Source organism: Caloenas nicobarica, chromosome 15 (assembly GCF_036013445.1).
Source record: "Caloenas nicobarica isolate bCalNic1 chromosome 15, bCalNic1.hap1, whole genome shotgun sequence".
NCBI classification, from domain to species: domain Eukaryota; kingdom Metazoa; phylum Chordata; class Aves; order Columbiformes; family Columbidae; genus Caloenas; species Caloenas nicobarica.
In genome coordinates, this window is record NC_088259.1 from 17,410,536 (window position 1) to 17,430,657 (window position 20,122).

At 41.2% G+C, this 20,122-nt stretch overlaps 1 protein-coding gene across 6 annotated transcripts in view; it reads right to left on the reverse strand.

Moving 5' to 3' along the window:
• The window catches only part of EYA2 (EYA transcriptional coactivator and phosphatase 2), a 93,490-nt gene that overhangs the window by 24,575 nt on the left and 48,793 nt on the right, over positions 1–20,122 (reverse strand). For all 6 annotated transcript variants that reach the window (XM_065645368.1, XM_065645370.1, XM_065645372.1 and 3 more), the window contains 4 exons: positions 5,911–5,978; positions 3,822–3,999; positions 2,087–2,214; positions 1,500–1,583 (listed from right to left, as the gene is read on the reverse strand). In XM_065645368.1, the coding sequence (XP_065501440.1) occupies positions 1,500–1,583; positions 2,087–2,214; positions 3,822–3,999; positions 5,911–5,978 (458 nt within the window). The remainder of the gene's footprint in view (positions 1–1,499; positions 1,584–2,086; positions 2,215–3,821; positions 4,000–5,910; positions 5,979–20,122) is intronic.

Here is a 20,122-nt window from a genome sequence, read left to right on the forward strand (position 1 = left end):
AATCCCACTTCATCCCCTCACCAGCTGCTCTAGAGATGGCAGCTTCTGCCTTTGTGGGAGCACATCAGCAAGAGCTGACAGGTACTGCGGTGGCAGGGCTTTCACCATGGGTCCATCACACCCCTCAGTCCATCATCATCTACCCCCATGCAGCAGGTTCCAACCCCACACCCTCTAAAGTCGTGAAGGAGGCAGCGGATGAAAGCATCTGCTTCCGAGGTTTTACGCAAGGACAAAGTCAGCTCATTAAGGAATTCTCCATATGCATACTGTAGCCCCCACCCAATGCTAAGCATGACCACATAGCAGATCTACGCAGCTTATGTTCCCTGATCTTGCCTAATTCTTTCTATTTTTTGCAGGCAGGAGGTTTGAGCTTACATATGTACACCTCAGACTGCCTCATTCATTATGTTCCCTGGGAAAAGTAACCACTTCAATTACCTTGTACAACATGGGTCTGAATAAATCCCTGCTTGGAAACATGTGCTTCTTTTTCAGAGGGTGCTGTTAGAAGTGTTAGCAGCATTCCAAGTGCTGCAGTAGACTTCCACACCACAAACACCATTTTATATCCTTTACAACTGTGCACATCTAACAGAAAACAATAAATCTATCTTACTAATTACACATTCAGCTTGTTATAACCACCGTAAAACAAGTACAGCTGGTAAAGCCATGAAATGATGTCAAATCATATTTCTGCTTTCTAGAGAGAAGTAGGGTTATTTTCCAGTCTCCTGATGAAGCTGACTGTTCAAAGCCATGTGTGGAAACAGCTGCCAACTAGGTCATCTACCTTTAATTAGGTAATGATATTGTCTTTTTTCCTACCCATTTAAAAGTGTTTGACATTCTGTAATTCAAAATGACTTAAGAGTTTATCATAAAAAGCTGCCTTAGGAAGAAACCAAAGCACATGGCACTAAATCCAAGAGCCAGCAGCCAAGTTCAGTTTGTTCAGCCACAGAGAGTTACCTAAATAAATGCTTTTCAAAGGGAGTATCTGAAGTATGGACAGCTAACAATATGGTTCCTAAAAGCCCTTAAAAATGTGAGTTTCAGCAGCCATGTGAGAAGAAAAGCCAGTATTCTTCATGGCAACCAAGACTGACCAACACAAAATCTCTCTTAAAAAGTTGTCTGAGATGCAAAAGAAAACACCAGTCTAACAAAAAATGTGTTACCTCATTCAGGCTAGAGTTAATGCTGTCTGGCTCGCTTTTGCAGGAGACAGACATTGAAAGAACATCTCAGTGACCTATCTAGCAGCAGCTGAACAATACAAGCTTTTGAAAAACAAGAGACTACTTGCAACATGAAAGGGAAGTAAATTAAATTTTCACATGTTAAAAGGAAATACCACAGGACATATTTATACAAATGTGTCTGAAAAAAATCAGCAGCATCTGTTTGAAAAGCTGTCTCATTAGCTGCCCCCACAGTTCCCGATGCAATTTGGCTGGACAAGTAGTAATGCTAAAAAAATTGAATTTTACCTTCCCGTATCTGGATGCGAAGGTTCCCGTGAGTAAGGAGTGAAAAATAATTATCGTCTCATCCAAATCCCACACAAACACACGCTGTGATGACAGATGGGGTGGAAAAAAAGAAATACAGTGACATATTAAACGATTGCAAGAGTTCATTCAGTTAGGAAATATGTCCTGTTGGACTAGAGCTTTGTAAAATCACAAACCCATTTGGAGCACTGACTGCAGATGCTTTGTGAAAGCAGGTAAAATGAAACATCAGGAATTTTGGAACTATGTGTGTGCTGGCCATTCTGAGAGTCTGCTCCCCTAAAAAACACAGAAATCTCCTGTTGCTTGACGAGTCAGGGGAACAAAACAGCAGACTTATAAAAAGCCCAAAGGCAAAAAAATCTATGTATGAAGAATAGTTTGAGATGCTGATAATATAGAAACTGATCAATTATTTTGACTGTCCATGTCTGCAGGGTCCAGTTATATTACTATTTTATTCTGGCTCTTACAACTCACTAATCTGATGGTGGGATTTGCTAATAGATGCAACCGTTCATCTTTGCTGGATTTACTACGGGAATATAAATTAAAGTTATTACCTCAATCTCACTGTCAGCAGTAGGGGAAGGATCGTTGCTTCTTTTTGACCGGGCTCGTACTTTGCCATCTGACCCTCTGTGATGTCTGTCTGTTTCTATATCTTTTGCTGGTGTTGTCGAATATTCCCCTATTATGAAAAAAGAAATTCCATTGTGAACTTAAATTTTGCACTGTATCATTATAATTAAAGCATGAAACTTTTTAATGGAGAGCACCAGAAACATTGTGAAAGCACCATTGGAAAATCTGACTCTTCATGTCAACAGCTGACACTGTTAGAGAAATAACTTTTAAATCCTAAGATTTGTTAAAGCAATTTAAAAAAACCAGCAAGACTGTATATATAACATTTTAAAACTTAAAAAACCTTATCACATTTTTCACTGCTTTTTGAATTTTATTCCTCCCTGTTTTTCAAGGGAGAAATTAGAAAGGCAATGGAAAAGGAAACCAAGATCAATTCAACTTCTGAAATTATTTTGTTCTTAAAAAAAAAAAAAAAAATTGATGAATACTTGTGATTAAAAATATACTTTCAACATCAGCTTTTATTTAATGATACAGAACTAGCCTGTTTAGCCATATTCCATTTCACAGAGGACAGTACTTTAAAAATAACTGAGAAGAGACAGTCAAAGGTGAACTTCCCTTGTATAAAGTATCTGTTTTGACTGGCTTGAGTTTTATAAACCTGTCCAGATTTCACTTACCTTACATTACAAATCTTTTCCAAACATAGTTTTTCTTTTTACCTTGCTAAATTGTGGCCTCTCCATCTTCCTAGAATAACAATATACTTCTTCAGAGAAGCCTGGATTGTGCCTAACAAGCCTTTTTTAAATCATCCTTCTCAAAAAGGCTGAGATAAGATCTCAGGAACACAAAATCTTCCAACTGCTTTTAGAGCAACCTGTGATCATTTCTTTTAAAAACCAATATTAGTTTATTTTTCTTTTAGAGCAACCACAGATGTTCAGATTTGGTTCATAAGTCAGCAGACCTACAATGGGCGTATACTGCGATCATCCACAAATTATGTGGTGTTATTGCATGCCAATGAAAACTTTAGTAGGGAAGCAATATCTGAAGATGGTACGTGAACAGTACATTGGAGGATCATAATCTGTCAGTAATTCCATGAACCATTTAAGCTTTGAGACTTTAAAAGTTAAGCATTCAAAGAGAGGCCACAAATTTTGAAATCTTTTTGTGTGGAATTCATCTTGAACTTTCAACTTCAACAAACAGTTTGTGCTGATTTTTTGAAGAGAGACTTTCTCTTTATGTACTTACTTATGAATGTATAGATCACATGTTGTTGCAAGAGGTAAATATAAACCTTGACAGAGACATGGGCTAAAAAGCTGTCAGACAATAAGGAAACTCTGGGGCTTTTTCAAAGCATGGCTATTTGTTTTGAACTCAATGCTACCCATGTTAGCCCTCAGTATTGATCTGGGTTTTAATTGTTTTATCTTTCTGTACCGCCTTTAGAGGAAATCAAACTTCACATACTCAAGAAAACAACACAGGATGGTTTTAGAGAGCTCAGATGTTTTAATCTCTTCCCAAACCCCTGTGTTGCATTGCATAAGCAGAACTGTTAAGTGCTAGGAAATCTGATTTATCCATGTAAACATAGGTATTTTTTAAAAATTCCAACAACAGGGTTATAGTGTTTATGTCTACAGGTAGCTGAGACTGCCAAACTGAAACCAGAAGAGATGCACCTACCAGACAGCGATTCTGTGCTCTGACTGCTGATATTGTGAGAAGACTCCTGCAGAGAGTAAGTGGAGGTTGGGATTGCTGAGGGGCTGATGCTGTTTGCAGACACATACGGAGAATTGTAGGAGGAGCTGTAATACTGTGAATACTGGCTTTGAGGAAAGCTTGGATATGATGAATATTCCTTTGAGGGAAAAAAAAAAAACAACAACATCTAAATTCTGTGTATCTGGTTTTATCTTATAAATGAGTAAGGCACCACAAAGGCAATGTTATCTACACATGCAGCAAATCATGGTTCAGGACTATTTCACTAAAGAACCACATTTCATTCATTACAAAATTACATTACTACTTCTCCCGAATATACTCCTATTTTATTAGGATTAACTAATCAACAAGAGGTCAGAAATCAGGTGAATTCTGCTTTTTCTGTAGGATTTTACTTATCAGTGCTGACACATTTTGTATTACAGGGTTCAACAATTTTATATAGGAGTGAAGAAGGGCGGCTTTTAAAAGGGCTGTGATGGAATGCGCAGTCTCTGTAAACAATGAAATACCTGAGAAATGGGAAGAATTGAATGAATAATTGGATAAGGGAAGAAACAAAACAGGCTGCATTTTGCCATGATCAGCAACATTTTCTGATCAGCTGTTAGAAAAAAGAGAGTAACAATTGTTTTGCAGGAACGTTCAGAGTTAAGAATTAAATGCCTGAGTGATCTTCCCTACCTACACAAAAGTGAACTAAAAATATGAGGTGCAAGTGACCTTGGGGAGCTGAGGTATCATGAAAGCCTTTGCCTTGATTTTAAGGCTCCTAAGCAAACTTAACACCATTATCCCCATACTTTTTTTTTTTTTTTGTGAGAAGTAGGACACTGGAATCAATGAGAAAACTTCTCTCTGGACAATTAAAACATACAAGGTTTAATTTGTTTATTTTTGTTTTAATTGCAACTCCTGCTCTTGTCCACCTATTTGCTTTTTCAGATAAGAGAATTGTATTCATGCTCTGGGGATTGTCTTTCAGCAAAAGGTTTTTATTTCATCAGAAATGCTAATTAGTCTCTGGTATTAAGTAAAATTAAATAATAAATAGTCTTTGGAAAGACAAAAAGCACTTTCCTCCTTATCTGCTTACATCTTTGTGACACAGCTATTTCATTAATTTTCAGTCACTAGGGAGCTCTCAAGAACAAAGACTTGAGTTGTCATAGTAAGAATTAAACTGAAAAGGAAATGAGAGAATTTCATTGTTTTCTCTTGAAGAATACCACAAAATAATGAAAACATCCCAATTGTTTTTTTCCTGTTTAGGTAACCTCCCTACTTCAATTAAACGCACTTCTATCAGCATTTACTGACCATGTTTTTATCCAAAATTAAAGTTACAAAGAAACCAACTTGTATTTTTAATGACAACAGTGGACAACAATCACCTTACAAACAAGGAGTTAAAATTATCGGCCAACCAAAACACATTTTCTGGGACAGTGTACTCATTTATTTGATCCAATCAAGAAGAGCCATTTGCTACTGAAGAACATCTGTCTTGTGTATATCTGCATGCTGTTTATTTATACACACACATTTATCAAGGTATCTGAAGCATGAAGCCCACAGACAGGTGTGTTCTCAAAGAAGGAAGGGCACAGAAGGCTCCGGTGGTTCAATATTCATCAGGGTCTGCCAATGCCTCTTTCAAATTGTTCATATTTATTACACAGTGCCAAGACAGCTCTCTGTAGAGGATAGAAAACATATCTGAAAGTTGTAAGATGGCAGAGGAATGATGAAACTTCTGGCACTGCTACAGCAGCACGGCAGAGGCTGCTGGGGCATCCTCCTCCTGCAATGACTGCACTCTGTGCGAGCCTGTGGAGCAATGCACATCTTAAAATGAACCAAGATACCTAGAAGCCCAGCAAATGGACAGGCCACAGGAGTAGAACAAAATGGCATTCAGTAAAACATATGGCAATGCCTTCTTTAAATGTATGTAAATACCAGAATAATCTCTCCCATCTACCAATCTTCCAAGTGTTTCAAGTAAGTGACAATGTTGCCAATAATAAATGCTGAACCGAACCTGATGCACAGCACTGAATCCCGCAGAATTTGCCAGGCCGTTGGCTCCCTGGTAAATCCCTGTTGTGCCTACGGGAAAGAATATCATAGTCATAAGCCACACCAGCAATCAAAGCAACAGGATATATTAATATAAATTATTTCAATCAGGAAGTACCTGCTCAATAGAAAAAAACTATAGCACAAATCTTGACAAGTAAAGGCTATAAAGATTTAGAGCTGTTACTGAGATCTGCCTACTGAAGGACATTCAAAGACAACCATCACACACTAAAACACTTACAGAGTTGGGAAACAAAGCTGGAAAACAAGGATTCAACCCAAATTTAGAATTCAGTTACTTCTTTTTCCAATAAATAATGGAAGAGTATGTTTTATCATCTCCTATAGGAAAAAACCCTCAGATTACATATACAACCACCCACACATTCTTTCATATGTAGGTATCCTGGAATCTGTCCTTATGGGCCAGGTACCTGGGAATTTTTAGAAAATTTTGAAAATTTGTTCCCTAGTGTTGATACCCCAAATATAAGAACAATATTGCTGAGATTTCTGGAACAGCAGGGAGCAAAAACATTGCATCGTGCTGGGATATTACGAAGAGAAAGGATGGACACGAGTTCTGTCCCAAATGAAGCAGCTGATGTCCAGCCAGGCCTCCTTAGCTGGTGGAAGCATTACCACAAAAATTTTATGGGTGGAGAAGTAAAGGTTCAGAAAAGATCTACTGTGACAGTCCTCCTTTCCTTCCCACCAGGGAAGTGGTAGGGGAGCTACAAGCTTCCCATAGCCTGGATCCTGCACCCCTGGCAAGTTGTAGCCTTGATTTAACTCTAGTCTATGCTGTTTTCCATTTCAAAATTTTCCATCTCACATGGGTGGAGACCTTCCTCTTGAGTTTGTGTGGTTTGGTGAGAATCTATATCAAAAGTCTTCTTCCAGTGTTTTCAACAGTGCTTGCTCCAAGGACTGGATGTCCATGCATTGGAGGCAAAAGCTGGACTATGCTATTTTGCATCCAAATGGAAGGCGACAGGCTCCAACTAGCACTCAGACTCACTCCTTCCACAGAAAAAAGAGGAATGGTTTTGGTGCTTCTTGGCCACAGTGGGCTCTTGTCTGGACTTCGGTTTGTTACCTGCTTCAGTTTGTTACTTGCTTCAGCAAAGCATTTGACACCGTCTCCCACAGCATCCTCACGGCAAAACTGAGGAAGTGTGGACTGGATGATCGGGTAGTGAGGTGGACTGCAAACTGGCTGAAGGAGAGAAGCCAGAGAGTCGTGGTCAATGGGGCAGAGTCTGGTTGGAGGCCTGTATCCGGTGGAGTGCCTCAAGGGTCAGTTCTGGGACCAATACTGTTCAATATATTCATCAATGACTTGGATGAGGGAATTGAGCGTACTATCAGCAAGTTTGCTGATGACACCAAGCTGGGAGGAGTGGCTGACACTGGGAGGCTGTGCTGCCATCCAGCGAGATCTGGACAGGCTAGAGAGTTGGGCGGGGAAAAATTTAATGAAATATAACAAGGGAAAATGTAGAGTCTTGCATCTGGGCAGGAACAACCCCAGGTTCCAGTATAGGTTGGGGAATGACCTATTAGAGAGCAGTGTAGGGGAAAGGGACCTGGGGGTCCTGGTGGACAGCAGGATGACCATGAGCCAGCACTGGGCCCTTGTGGCCAAGAAGGCCAATGGCATCCTGGGGTGTATTAGAAGGGGGGTGGTCAGTAGGTCGAGAGAGGTTCTCCTTCCCCTCTACTCTGCCCTGGTGAGACCTCATCTGGAATATTGTGTCCAGGTCTGGGCCCCTCAGTTCCAGAAGGACAGGGAACTGCTGGAGAGAGTCCAGCGCAGGGCCACAAAGATGATTAAGGGAGTGGAGCATCTCCCTTATGAGGCAAGGCTGATGGAGCTGGGTCTCTTTAGCCTGGGGAAGAGGAGACTGAGGGGTGACCTCATCAATGTTTATAAATATGTAAAGGGTGGGCATCATGAGGATGGAGCCAGGCTCTTCTTGGTGACAACCAACAGTAAGACAAGGAGTAATGGGTTCAAGCTGGAACACAAGAGGTTCCACTTAAATTTGAGAAGAAACAACTTCTCAGTCAGGGTGACGGAACACTGGAACAGGCTGCCCAGGGAGGTTGTGGATTCTCCTTCTCTGGAGACATTCAAAACCCGCCTGGACGCCTCCCTGTGTAACCTCACCTAGGTGTTCCTGCTCCGGCAGGGGGATTGGACTAGATGATCTTTTGAGGTCCCTTCCACTCCCTAACATTCTGTGATTCTGTGAAATACCATCAGACCGATCCCTAATCAGGCACTCGGCATTTTTTTTCTTATCTGGTTTCGTACCATGTGAATGACTTTGAGCAGTGTTTTGAGTGCTGCTTTAACTATATGACACTGTGCATGTCTTCATGTGGCAACCTTTCTCCAAAGATCCACTTGCTTATTTTAATTTTAAGATGCCAGATTAGCTAGGGAACAGACAGCTGAACAAACTCCATGCTGCCAAGTGTACCTACGAAGCACACACAGTGAGAAATAAATCTCGAGCCAAAAATAAACAAGAGGGAGGACTCTGCCCTCCAGAGCTAACTTGTTGCCACATGTAGTCTTTAAAAAGAAAAGGACAGAGAGAAGAAAAAGAGGGTGCAGGTGCCTGCCAGGTACTGGCAGGCCTGGTCTCCCCAAGCTCTCTGCATATGCTGGCTGGGGAAGCTGAGCCAGCACAGGTGGGTTCAGGTGATGCCTCCTCCTGGCATTCACCCCTCGGTGGATCAGTATCCAACCCCTCGTCCTCCCCACAACCCACATGGGGAGATTGCCCAGAGCAGCATCCCAAAGACAGAGATGCATTCAGCTATTGGCATTTCCCCACTTCCTGCCAACGCCAGGCACGAGTATGCAGCAAGATGAATATATTCCTGTGATAACGAAGCATTTCTCACTACAGTGAAGGGGAGTAATAGAGCCTCAATGCTTACAGGCAAAAACAACTTTCACAGAACACAAAACAGCTCTTGTACATCAGATCTCAAAACAATACAGAGGGGAATTTTTGATCTTCCTAAACTGCCATTTAGAAACAATCCATCATCCTTTATTAAAGCTGTCAAGAGGGGGATGAGCTACCTCGAGGGACTCACGCTTTGTGTGTAAATTGTGATGAGAACATGTTTATTGCTGTGCTACCTGCGCATGATACCACAGCTTCCTGGTTTCCAAACAATCAGAGAGAATTATAAAAAGGAGGAGAGATCTGCACAATGAACTTACTCTGAACTTTGCATCAGCTACACAAAGCGAGTGTGTCCATGCACACACACAGGTGGGACGTGAGCAGGAAGAGGGTACAAACATAGTGGTGAGAGGATGGGGAATGACTCGTGCTCCATAGCTTCCCACAGTACATTGTGACTAGACCTTATGTGGTGTATTTTACACTATGGTTTCGTAGGATATATTTTTGCATTTTAGCTGAGCTACCCCAGGTCCAAGTTCAGGTGTCCCTACAGGCTGCTGCAGTCTGGCTCTCTCCGTCCAGAGGATTTTCAAAAGGAAGGACTGTGGTGCAGAGTCAGAAACTACTCTTCCTGATTTTTTTACCTGCATATTTAAATAGTTATGAAAGTGCTTAAGACTGGTATTTTCTATAACCTTCAAGAGGTCTGGGAACAAATTTTGGCAGCTCAGGTTTTTCACTTGTTCTGGCCCCATCATGGTACCCTGACCAAGTAGAAGTATCATTTGAGCATAGTTTGTCTAAATTGAGATCAAATACAACTCTCTTTTTCTGCTCCTACAGCATCACATTTGGAGAATGCCCCCACAACCCCCCGCTTCCCCATTTCTTTCAAATGCTTTCCCAGGTAATAACAATTCTTGTAATATTCAGAGATAGACTGGAATGCCATTAGGAAGCAGCGCTTATGTGGAACAGGGCACACCTATGAAGCCTTTGGCAAGCAATGCCCACAAATGCCTGGCCCCCTCTCATTTCTGAGTGGATACTGCCCACTTCCATGGGACTTTTGATTTCATATATATCGGCTGTTTTTCCTGACCTCTGAAGACAGCACACTATCTCAAACTGCAGATTTTACATTTGCAATACTGTAGATGTGTGAGCAAGTGATTTGTTTCCATCTATCTTGGTAGCTCAATGTCAAGTAATTGCATTCAAACTCCTACTTGCAAATCAGAAACAAGCCTAAGAACTCTCCCTTTGGATCTTCTCCATATGGAATATGGTTCACATCTGTGTTCAATCAAACCAGTTGCTAAATGTCACAATGCCCTCATTCACAGGTAGCTTAAAGAACATTTAGCTGGTAATAAAACAATCTGGACTCTAGAGAAGGAAAGCTCTTCAGATGTTTGGTACTGTAAATGTTCCTGTAAAGTATGTATATCACAAACATACTTGCATGAAAAGACACCGCATAAAAAGCGTGCATATGCTGCACATATTCAGTGCCATGACTTATCCCTGATAAGTAGATGTGGCCCTCTATATGAGGGTCCAAGGGCAACATGTATAAACTCTTTGTGAGCTGATTGATGGTATATTCTTGTTCTCATACAGATGGATTTCATTTGCTGTTTTTCCCCTCATTCCCTTTTTAATTCAAGTATTTTAAAATCTATGCCATGGTCAATGATAATTTCAATGGTGTGTGATTGGGACTGTGCTCCTGCAAAACCTTTCATGGTAGCTTCTCCCTCCTCTCAGTTTCTCCCTTTCTGTCTTTTAGTCACTGCAATAACAGAATGTGTTTCTTCCCTTCCAGGTAACAGCAAGTAAAGAAAATAAGGGAATATTCACGGTTATTTTCAGTATCTTCAGAACTAAACTGTGGCATTGCTAAAAAAAGGTTTTCTTTCAGCTTATGAATACATAGTAAGACATAGGAATATTGGTGTCTTGGGGAGTTCTGATTACAGAGACTGGATGGGCCTGTTCAGATCAACACCACAGCAAGCTTTGAAAATCAGGCTCCTGTCCTTGCATTTCGCAAGTCAGAGGGGCCCTGACACCAGGGAAGTGTTCTCCAAGTCTCCTGTGCTGCTCCAAAGAGAATAAGCTGCTACATTTAGAAGAACAGATGGTTTGTAGTTCCAATATTCAATGAAATAAGTCAGAGGAGGAGATAGCCAGGCTCAACACAGGTGGATAGCATGGCATTTATCGCAGCTCTCTGGGTAGGCAGCAGCAACAAAGTCCACGACCACTCAAAAGATGGAACATTGGACTGAGATGATGGTGTTCACAGGGTGGCTACCATGGGCATTTCTGAACATGCTTGAAACAGAACAATGAAGCTTAGATCCAACATTTCCTCTAACTTGCAGATGAATTGCACAGCGGTTCCAGGGAGAAGTCTCTCAAAGGATTATTTGATCACTTACCACTAATAAAATAAATGCCTACAAGGTTCAGCTGAATTGCATGGTATTTTACAAGCTTGCATATAATGGTTTGAGTATTCTTACATCAGCAAGCTGTTTTCCTACAGGAAGCAATGTTGACTGTGAGTGATGCAGGAAAGGCCTTAGTCTAACTCCCAGCAGAGTCTGCATTACTCTGTGCTATGAAGAACATCTGGCTGAAGATTTGCATGGTCATTCAGAAGGGTTCTTTGCAGTGCTTTAGCTCTCTGACAAGCTAATGTTTCCTGCAGTAAATATTGCCTTCTTCAGGCTGCTACCTTTTTAGTGAGAGGTTAAGTACTCATCAAAATTACCTCCCACCAGCTCTACTCCAGTGCCTTGTAAGGTTCCAAATCCTACAACATCTGCCTGCATTTATTGGGCAAGAAAACTCATAAAATGTTGCATGGCTGTCAGCTGTGGAGGTATTTCAAGACTATCTGACCTGTTGAAAGAGAAGAAAAACTCAGCCATATGTACTCTGCAGCATATTGCTCAACTGTTTGCCATTAGGCATAATGAACACTTTCCCCAAACCAGTCTTGTATTTCTGTCTGGAAGGGCTCAGACAGTATAGAGAAGAGCACACTGTATTAACCTAGATGAAAAGTATGATTCTACATTGTTATAGCACTTGACATCAGCAGTGTCTATTAAAGGACATGGCTCCCAGAAGCATATGAACACCTCCTGCAGATAATACTCTCTGATATGCAACCGATTTAAAATACGTCCTTTCATCTCCTACTGCAATCCCATTCAGTCCTGCTAGCCTGACCAGGTGTTTGAGGGAACTTCCAATGGTGTTATAAAACACATTTTATGGTACAGTTTTTCTGAGTCAAAGCTCTTCCCCTGGCGCCTGCTTCTGGGAGTACTCAACCCACCGAGCCTCAAAGAGCTTTAACAAGTGAGGACCGAAGCAGTTTTAAGGGACAGGCTTTTACCATCCTTTTGAGCCTGGTCACCTGTACAGCTCAATCCAGCTCAGCAATGGTGTTGAAAGTGCTGGATGGTTTATATTTACTCTCAGGATTTGAACCATGGGAAAGCAAATAAATTTTATTGTATTTTGAGAAAGTGTTCCTTTTAACCTCTCCTATCAAATGATGCTGCAGCTATAGAAGGAAATCACACTGGATTGTCTTCAAAAACAAATCACAAAGAAATGTTTGGGGCCGAAAAGTGAACATCCTTACAACAATGATGTAGACTATTTCTGTGCAATCCCTTGTCAAAAAAACAACCAGCAAAACTGACTTTATTTGGATGACTCCACAGACACCAAAGATTAAAGATTCCTCCAGCTGCAGTTTCATCCTGGACACAATCCTCTGCTGACAGATAACAAGACACAATAAAGGAAATCTGGATTTGCAACCTCCTATGCTGTTTAGTGGCTATGAGATTCCAGTTTCCAGGTCCGCATTAAAATCTAACTAGCCCTATAACATCTGCTGTCATGCAACACGGGATAAAAATCTGGCCTGTGAGCACAGCCACATGTTCAGCAATACCCTTCCCCTTGAGCAAGGTGAATCTCTAAATACCAATGGAAAAGAGTGATCTGGGCAGCGCGCTCTACTCTTTGACCCATCACTTATGATCATGGTAACTCTCTAGTGAACACTCCAGAGCCAGGCATTTGCCCCAAAGCTTACACAGCCCCTTTACTATTGCACACCCCACGCCCCCTGCTTATTGCTTCACTCTCATTCACGACTGTCATGCCTGCTTCCATCTCCCTGATGCCATCCTCTGCCAGGCTGATGACAGACAGTCAAAACTCACACTTCCTCCCTCATTGCTCTTCACACTGAGGAAAGAGTTCCTCCTAAGCATTTGCAAACTGAATGCTTCAAAATACTCATTTTCTGCAGTTTCTCCAAACCTTCCAACACCGGATAGGAGCCCAAGACGCTCAAGTTACTGCTTCTAATGCAGGTTAGTATTATTATTCTTCCTTTACACTTTTCCTAATTCTTTATCTACCTTAATCCATAAACAAGGCCCATGCAGCGATGACGTACAAACAGCATCACCACCATCACTGGGCAGCACTCGTACATTTTGTTTCCGTGTGAATGCCCAGTCAGCCAGCTAGACTTCAGGGATATTAAGTCTGATCTTTTGTACAGGACAACCACAGAATTTTATCTGACGCTTCCTCCAGTGAACCAATGACTTCTCTTACACTCAAACATATCCTTCTAAAACTACCTGTAGGAGTTCTCAAGCACAGAGATTTGGACAGACACTCCAAAATGTAGGAAACAAGCTGGAAGAATGAAGCCTTATGGAGTGCAAGCCAGCTCTTCACAGCAGGCAGCTAGGTGTGGGCAGAGCCCTCCTCCACACAGCCCTCTGGTGAAATCTCCTCTTCAGCACCTCAGCGGACAGAAGATACCTCCAAAGTACACGTTCTGTCTCAGAGAAGATTCCTGTTTTGGCCATACCACCATCTCTACAATTAATATTATTTTGCTATTACTTCTGAGTTTCCACAGGTGCTAGTCAGCCAGGAGAACCTATGTCCCCATATGAGCTTTAAGCCTTACCACAAACGCTGGTGTTCTTCAGGGACAAAGACGTTGACAGTAAACCCCTAATGAGTCTGGATAGAGCAGAAGTTACAAATGATTTGTCAGCCCATTTCTTTCTTACAAACACACATTTGCTCCCCTAGCTTCAGGACCATCCACCCTGGTGTCTACTCCTTCCAATGGCACATTCTCTTCCCAAGTCCTCCTTGTTTAATAAGGACCTAGGAATGAGTTCTAAATGGAACCTTAAAAAAAAAAAAAAAGACACCAAAACCAACAGTAAATGGGAGAAGTTAGTGTAGGGCTTTCTCCTTGGGTAGCAGTAGCACAGATCTTAGCAGCTTACAGTGCATCACTCACTGTCAACACCTTTGCCTCTCCCCTTGACTTCCCTCTCCTGTAAGATCGCTCATTTTAAAACAAAGTAAATGTAGCACGGTCAGCCCCTGGTGTTTAAAAATCTTTGAAAGGGAGGCTGTGCTGTTATTCTCAGGAACCTTGTATTTACACTGTAAAAAGTGAGGTCTGACCCCTCCTGAAGAGAGGCCTCTCCCTGCTGAACTCACCACAGAGTGGAGCACAGCTTTACTGCCAGTTTTAGACTGAAACTAATGCAAACCAGCTGTGAAGCAGAAGCTTTTGAAAGAGACTACTCATTTTCTACTGAGGTTTTAATTTAATGAATCTAAGGCATCTGAGTGACAGTTTGCTGAGAGCACGCTCTCACTCTCCTCTATTTTCCAGGACTTCAGATGGATTCACTATCTGTGTGCCAAAGTGTGATCCACATTTCTCAAGCATAGATTGAAATTTCCCCTTTTCACACATTTCATCACTAAGTACTTAAAGAATCAAGCTTAAAATTAAACATGCCACTTCCTTCGCAAAATTCATGCGTGCAGAGCTAACTATTCATGCCAAGTAGATATTTATGGCCTCATATTAAATATCTAACAAAGAAACTGGCACATAATTGCAAGAAACTCAGGCATCTCTTGGAAAAAAATTTGTCTAGGTTATCCAGATATTAACAAGAGCCAAAATGTTTCCAGCACAAGAAAACATTTCAATTGATTAAATATTCAGATTTTACTTGGTCTCAGGCCAGCAGAACTATTCATAAGCAATTCATTCCACGAACACAAGCAACATATATAGTCTATTTCAAATCAGTGTTGCACAAAAGAAATGCTGCTTTCTATTAGTTCTTTATTTGACAGCTGATCAGAATGGAGTCTACAAAGAAAACAAATGCCCAGCAGTAGCAAAGAATTTCACTGCGTAGGTCTTTGGCCCCAAATTTATGCCTGTACCAAACTCAATACTTCTCTGCAATTCCTTGGCAAAGGAAAATTATCCCAGTTACATAACTGAGTCTTTCTTTGTAATGTAAAAAGTATTTTGTGGGCAGATAGATTTGGATATTAATAATTTTTTAAAAAGTGGTCAAATCTCTTCCTGCCCAATGACAGTATCTGTAGTGATCTTTGGCCATAGTTTCAACTGTTGTGCAACTTCATAGTTTCATACCAGCTGTCATTTTAGCAATAATAACTGAAGAGCAAGGCATTGTCTAGGAATTAATAACAAGCTGAGAAGAGATGGCCTGATGTGCAATAAAGGGGTAACACATGCTCACGCAAACACAGGAAATGCTCTATAAGCTGCCTGCTATTGCTCTTGTTACAGAGCTGATGGTTTTCTCTGTTCGCTAATGTGCTGCCACAGTTTTCTCTTTGTATTTTACACAGCTCATTAAATGATAAGTTTCTTGTATTGCAAAGATTTCTCCCCTACCCTCAGTAAAAACAAGCAGTTTCCTCAATTGCCGGTTGAGACGGTAAGCCCTTTGGGACAGAAGCTGAATTTAATCTTTGTGTTTTATATTCAATTTCTGTCATTGAATAATAAGTTTACCAAAAGTCTGAGCAAATCACTGAAATGCTAAATTGTCAAAAAAAGTTAAAAATTAGAAAAATGTGTGCTAAAAAGCACAATATACTTCTAGTATCTAGCCTAGGGTGTTGTTTGGGGATTTGGTGCTGTAATTGTATGTTTACATCAGGATTGATTAAGAAATGGCATAGACCTTGAAGCAACGTTTATTTACCAGCATTACAAATGTATCACTTTAAAGACAAAAACCTAATGCAAGCTGTGGCCTCCTCTTTCAATTCATGACTCTAAATATGAGTGGCATCCCCAGATTGGTCACAGGCATATTTCTACATACATTCTGTACATACAATAATGACATGAAACAACACTGCACACAGCACTGGTTTAAAAAAAAAAAAAAAAAAGAGAGAGAAAAGTGAGTCACTGCTTCAGAGTAAATAAGTGAATACCAGATTTCAGTCTATTTGAGTGTTAAAGTCTGATGATGTACTATCACATCCACTGTTACATGGCAACTAAAACCCATTATTTCAATCTGTAGTACCTTTGTGATATAATTTCATGTCATTTTGATGAGCTATGGAATTTGTCAGTCATATGTTTATATGTGTATGTGACATATTGCATTAGCTATTTGGCTTGTAAACACACAATTTATTTTCATGCTAGGGAAGCATGGAAACAGATTTTCCCTTCTGGCTGGTTGTAAAATAGGGGTTTTTTCTTTACCACTTAAAGATCAAAGGAATGTTCTATCCTCATTCTTTCTTTTCGGTAGATTCCGTTATCACTCAAGAACTAGGATACAGTTGATAATTGGAGTTAAACATGAAAAGCTGAATGCCACCCCAGTTCACCTGCATCATCTGTGTTCGTAAGGAAACCAGACTCAAGAGAGCAGAGTTTGGCTTCAGAAGTACCATGTTAACAACAACCACCATCAGGGAAGTGAGGCTGCCACCTGACATGTATCCCAGTCAGCAGTAGTGCAGGTACCAAAGAAACATGAGAGCAAACAAGCCCACACCAACTATTAATACATTGGCATTTACTGAAGGGGATCATTTGTCCTAGAGCCCTGTGAGACAAAGTATTTGTTACCCAAGAGGTCATTTATTCCTTGGTGACTAGCATAACACACCTACAATGGGCGCCTATTTGCTGGCTGGACCAGGTAACTCAGAAATGAGGGGACGGTGAGGAGGAATCGCAGGGGCTGCACGATCTGCTCAAGATTCACAGTCTTACCACCCACACCTGCCTGCAGATGACTTCACTATGTTGCTCTGGGAGCTGGTTCTCAATGGAGGTACAATGGAGGTAAACAATAATAAAATTATTTCACTTACATGCTTGAGCTATTACCATCTTAGAACACTTGCAGGGCTTAGCTTAAGAAAATATTTTTTTCTCACACTTTAAAACACAAAACTGAGCAGCACACACTTCTGGAGATACCTTTCCTTGCTGATCGCCTGCACATCACCCTCTTCAAGATCTCTCTTTCGACATTTTGTCCTTGAAATGGAGATTAAGAGCTTGACTCTTAAAGTCTCCCTGAAATTTGATTTTATAAAAATATGAAAATTTGCCCTTTTCACCCAGAGTCCCTGCCTGGGTGAGCAATTTGGTGACCAAAAGGACCGATGCGAACTTAGCAAAAGTCTCAGTGGTCCTGGAGCTGGGTGACATGGAGAGTGGCTTGCTTACATTAGGGAGACAAACGATCACCTCCCTGCCCCCAAGTGCTGTGGCGTGGGAAAGCAGGGAGCTCACGTTCCTCGGTAGCACTCAGCACCGGAAGGCTCCTAGCTTCTCACTCCAACCTTTCACTGACACTCAGCAAGGTAAATAAACCGTACAGTCAGGGAGCTTCAGATTGTTCCTCTCATGAGCAATGGGAAGACGGGTGGAAATATTTGTTTACAACAAGACGACATTTATTCCTGCTCCCTTTGCCTTGGAATGAACACCTGCCACTTGCAGAAACTGCTTTTTTTCCTCTTTTCTTTTGCATTAAAGGCTTAGTGAGCTGGCTGAAATGATCTTCCTGGCATAAAAATCTGAAAATAGGTGATTTCACCTAATATCATAGCATCACCCTAGGGAATGTTATCTGAAAGCACTTTGGGCATGTTTGTGCTCATACGCGTGCGTGAAGTTCCTCCCAGCCTGTTTGGGTACAACTCATGGTTGTGTCGCTACTGTTCGCAAGTGTAACATTTTCAAGTGCTGATGCACAAAATTTACTTGTCTAAACCTCTTGACTGAACAAAGGCACCATCTTAAAAACTTCAGTCCCAAGTGAGTCAAGAGTTTGCCTTCTCAAACAGCTCTGATTCTTCTAAGCTAACAAAGTACTTGTGGAAACTGTGTCCTGAGGAAACAAAAACCAACAGAAACCTAGACAGAAATACAGTGATCTTCCAAGGCAGCAAAAGAAAACATCAGTACTTTGTCAGTAGTGGTGTTACAGCCAGCAGTATCTGATCATACAGCAGGTAGTCTGGAGGCAGCATAGCTGCTACTGCTCCAGGAGAGCACAGACCTGGCACCTCAGCCTGTCAACAAAATTGTGACACTCCAGCATCTACAACTGCTGGTAACTGCAAGCCACAGCTTTACTAAAAAGATAGGACTTCGGCTGCTGACAGTGTAACACGGTCTTAAAGCAAGACCGATATGTTCAAGGAGCAAAATAGAAGCCAAAAACTGAACTTCCATTAGGAGCAGGACAGGGGAAGTTTGTAGGAGTCAAGGTGGGAAAAAAAAAAGCCCACATAGACTACTTGTGTGTGTGTACCATATTCAATCCAGGTGTCTCCAGCATGTCACATGAGAGATTCAAGCCACAAAAACTACCTTAGAGTTAGAGAAATGTGCTCTGACAAAACCTGTACATGGAGTCTCAGGAGAGGGTCACCTCTCAGTCTTCACCTTTCTTAAATAATTTCTAGAATAAAATGGGTTTTACCTTGTTTCTCAGTTTTCATTAACTGTTTAGGATTTTATTTGCTCTCAGTCTTAAAAATCAAATTGGATGCGTCTGTCCACCTTTTACATTCAGGGTTGAGAAGAATTGAGAGAATTGACAGAGACAGTTTTGCAAGGGGGAGAGCTAAGTGTAGGGACACAAAAGAGCATTTTGCCTAAAGGTTTTAAAAAAGACCACCAACAATATCAAAAAGCAAAGTGAGACACTTGATCTCTGCCCCCTTCCATGGCTTCTACAAAAAGCCAGGAAAGCCATGCAATTCCTCTTTAGTTTTCCAGCCCTTGGAAAATCTCTGAGGGAAGGACAGAGCCAAGGCAGAGCTTTATCCTAGTGTACATTTACCTTCCCTCCAGCAAAGTCACTCCTCTTGGAATGACTTTTTTCACCCAGTAAAACAGCCTCTCAGAGAGTTCATGCACACATGGTACAGACTGGAACTGCTGCCAGGAGAGCTGGGCTGCAGTTGGACCTGAGCTGCTTTGAAACTAGTGAGTCTGGATACATGCAGTCACAGCAGGAAAGGGTGCACAATGTTTAGCCTGTGTGGCTGATGGACTTCCTGACTCTTCCCATTCACCAGCACCTAAACTGGGCAATTTTAAACCACTGGATGTATGTTCATTTGTGCTACCATCACATCTTTGACAGTAATGAAGATATTTGCTATGAAACAGCAAGAATATTTCGATTTTGATCTCTTGAGAGTGTTTTTTTTAATGCTTGGCTCAGTTCAAGCAAGAATTGCCATGAGTGCATAATGCAAGAAACTTTCAAATGCAGGTGTGCTGTGCCTCAACAGAAGACAAGATCTAACCTTCACGTTTTACTAGACAGGTTCAATACAAACACCAAAGTGGACTCAAAACATGAGGCCTACAGATGAGGAATGAAACTTCACTCCCAGGGGACTCAAAAGTGAAGGCACAGAGATGGAGTGACATTTTAAGGACATACTATTTCTCATAATATACTCATTATTCTTCTTGTATGTAAAACAATTGATAAAGCTGAAATGGTTAGGCTATGGTTCCTCTCATCTGATATTGTCACATTAGAATTTATCATAATTCTTTGCAGGATTGCCGGGACAGGTGTTTTTAAATTCAGATAACACAGAATACATCCAAATTTTAGTACACCTCCTCCAATTGATGCTTAATGACTCAGCAAGTCCCAGGCAAATAAATAAATAATCAACATAATTCACAAAGATCAGGAACAGTCCACACTGGAGGAAAAAGCACATGGAATACCAGCCAGATAATGAAAATCTGCCACATGCGGTTCAGGTTTCTGCATTTGGCTCTGCTCTTCTGAACTTTACCTCACTAGT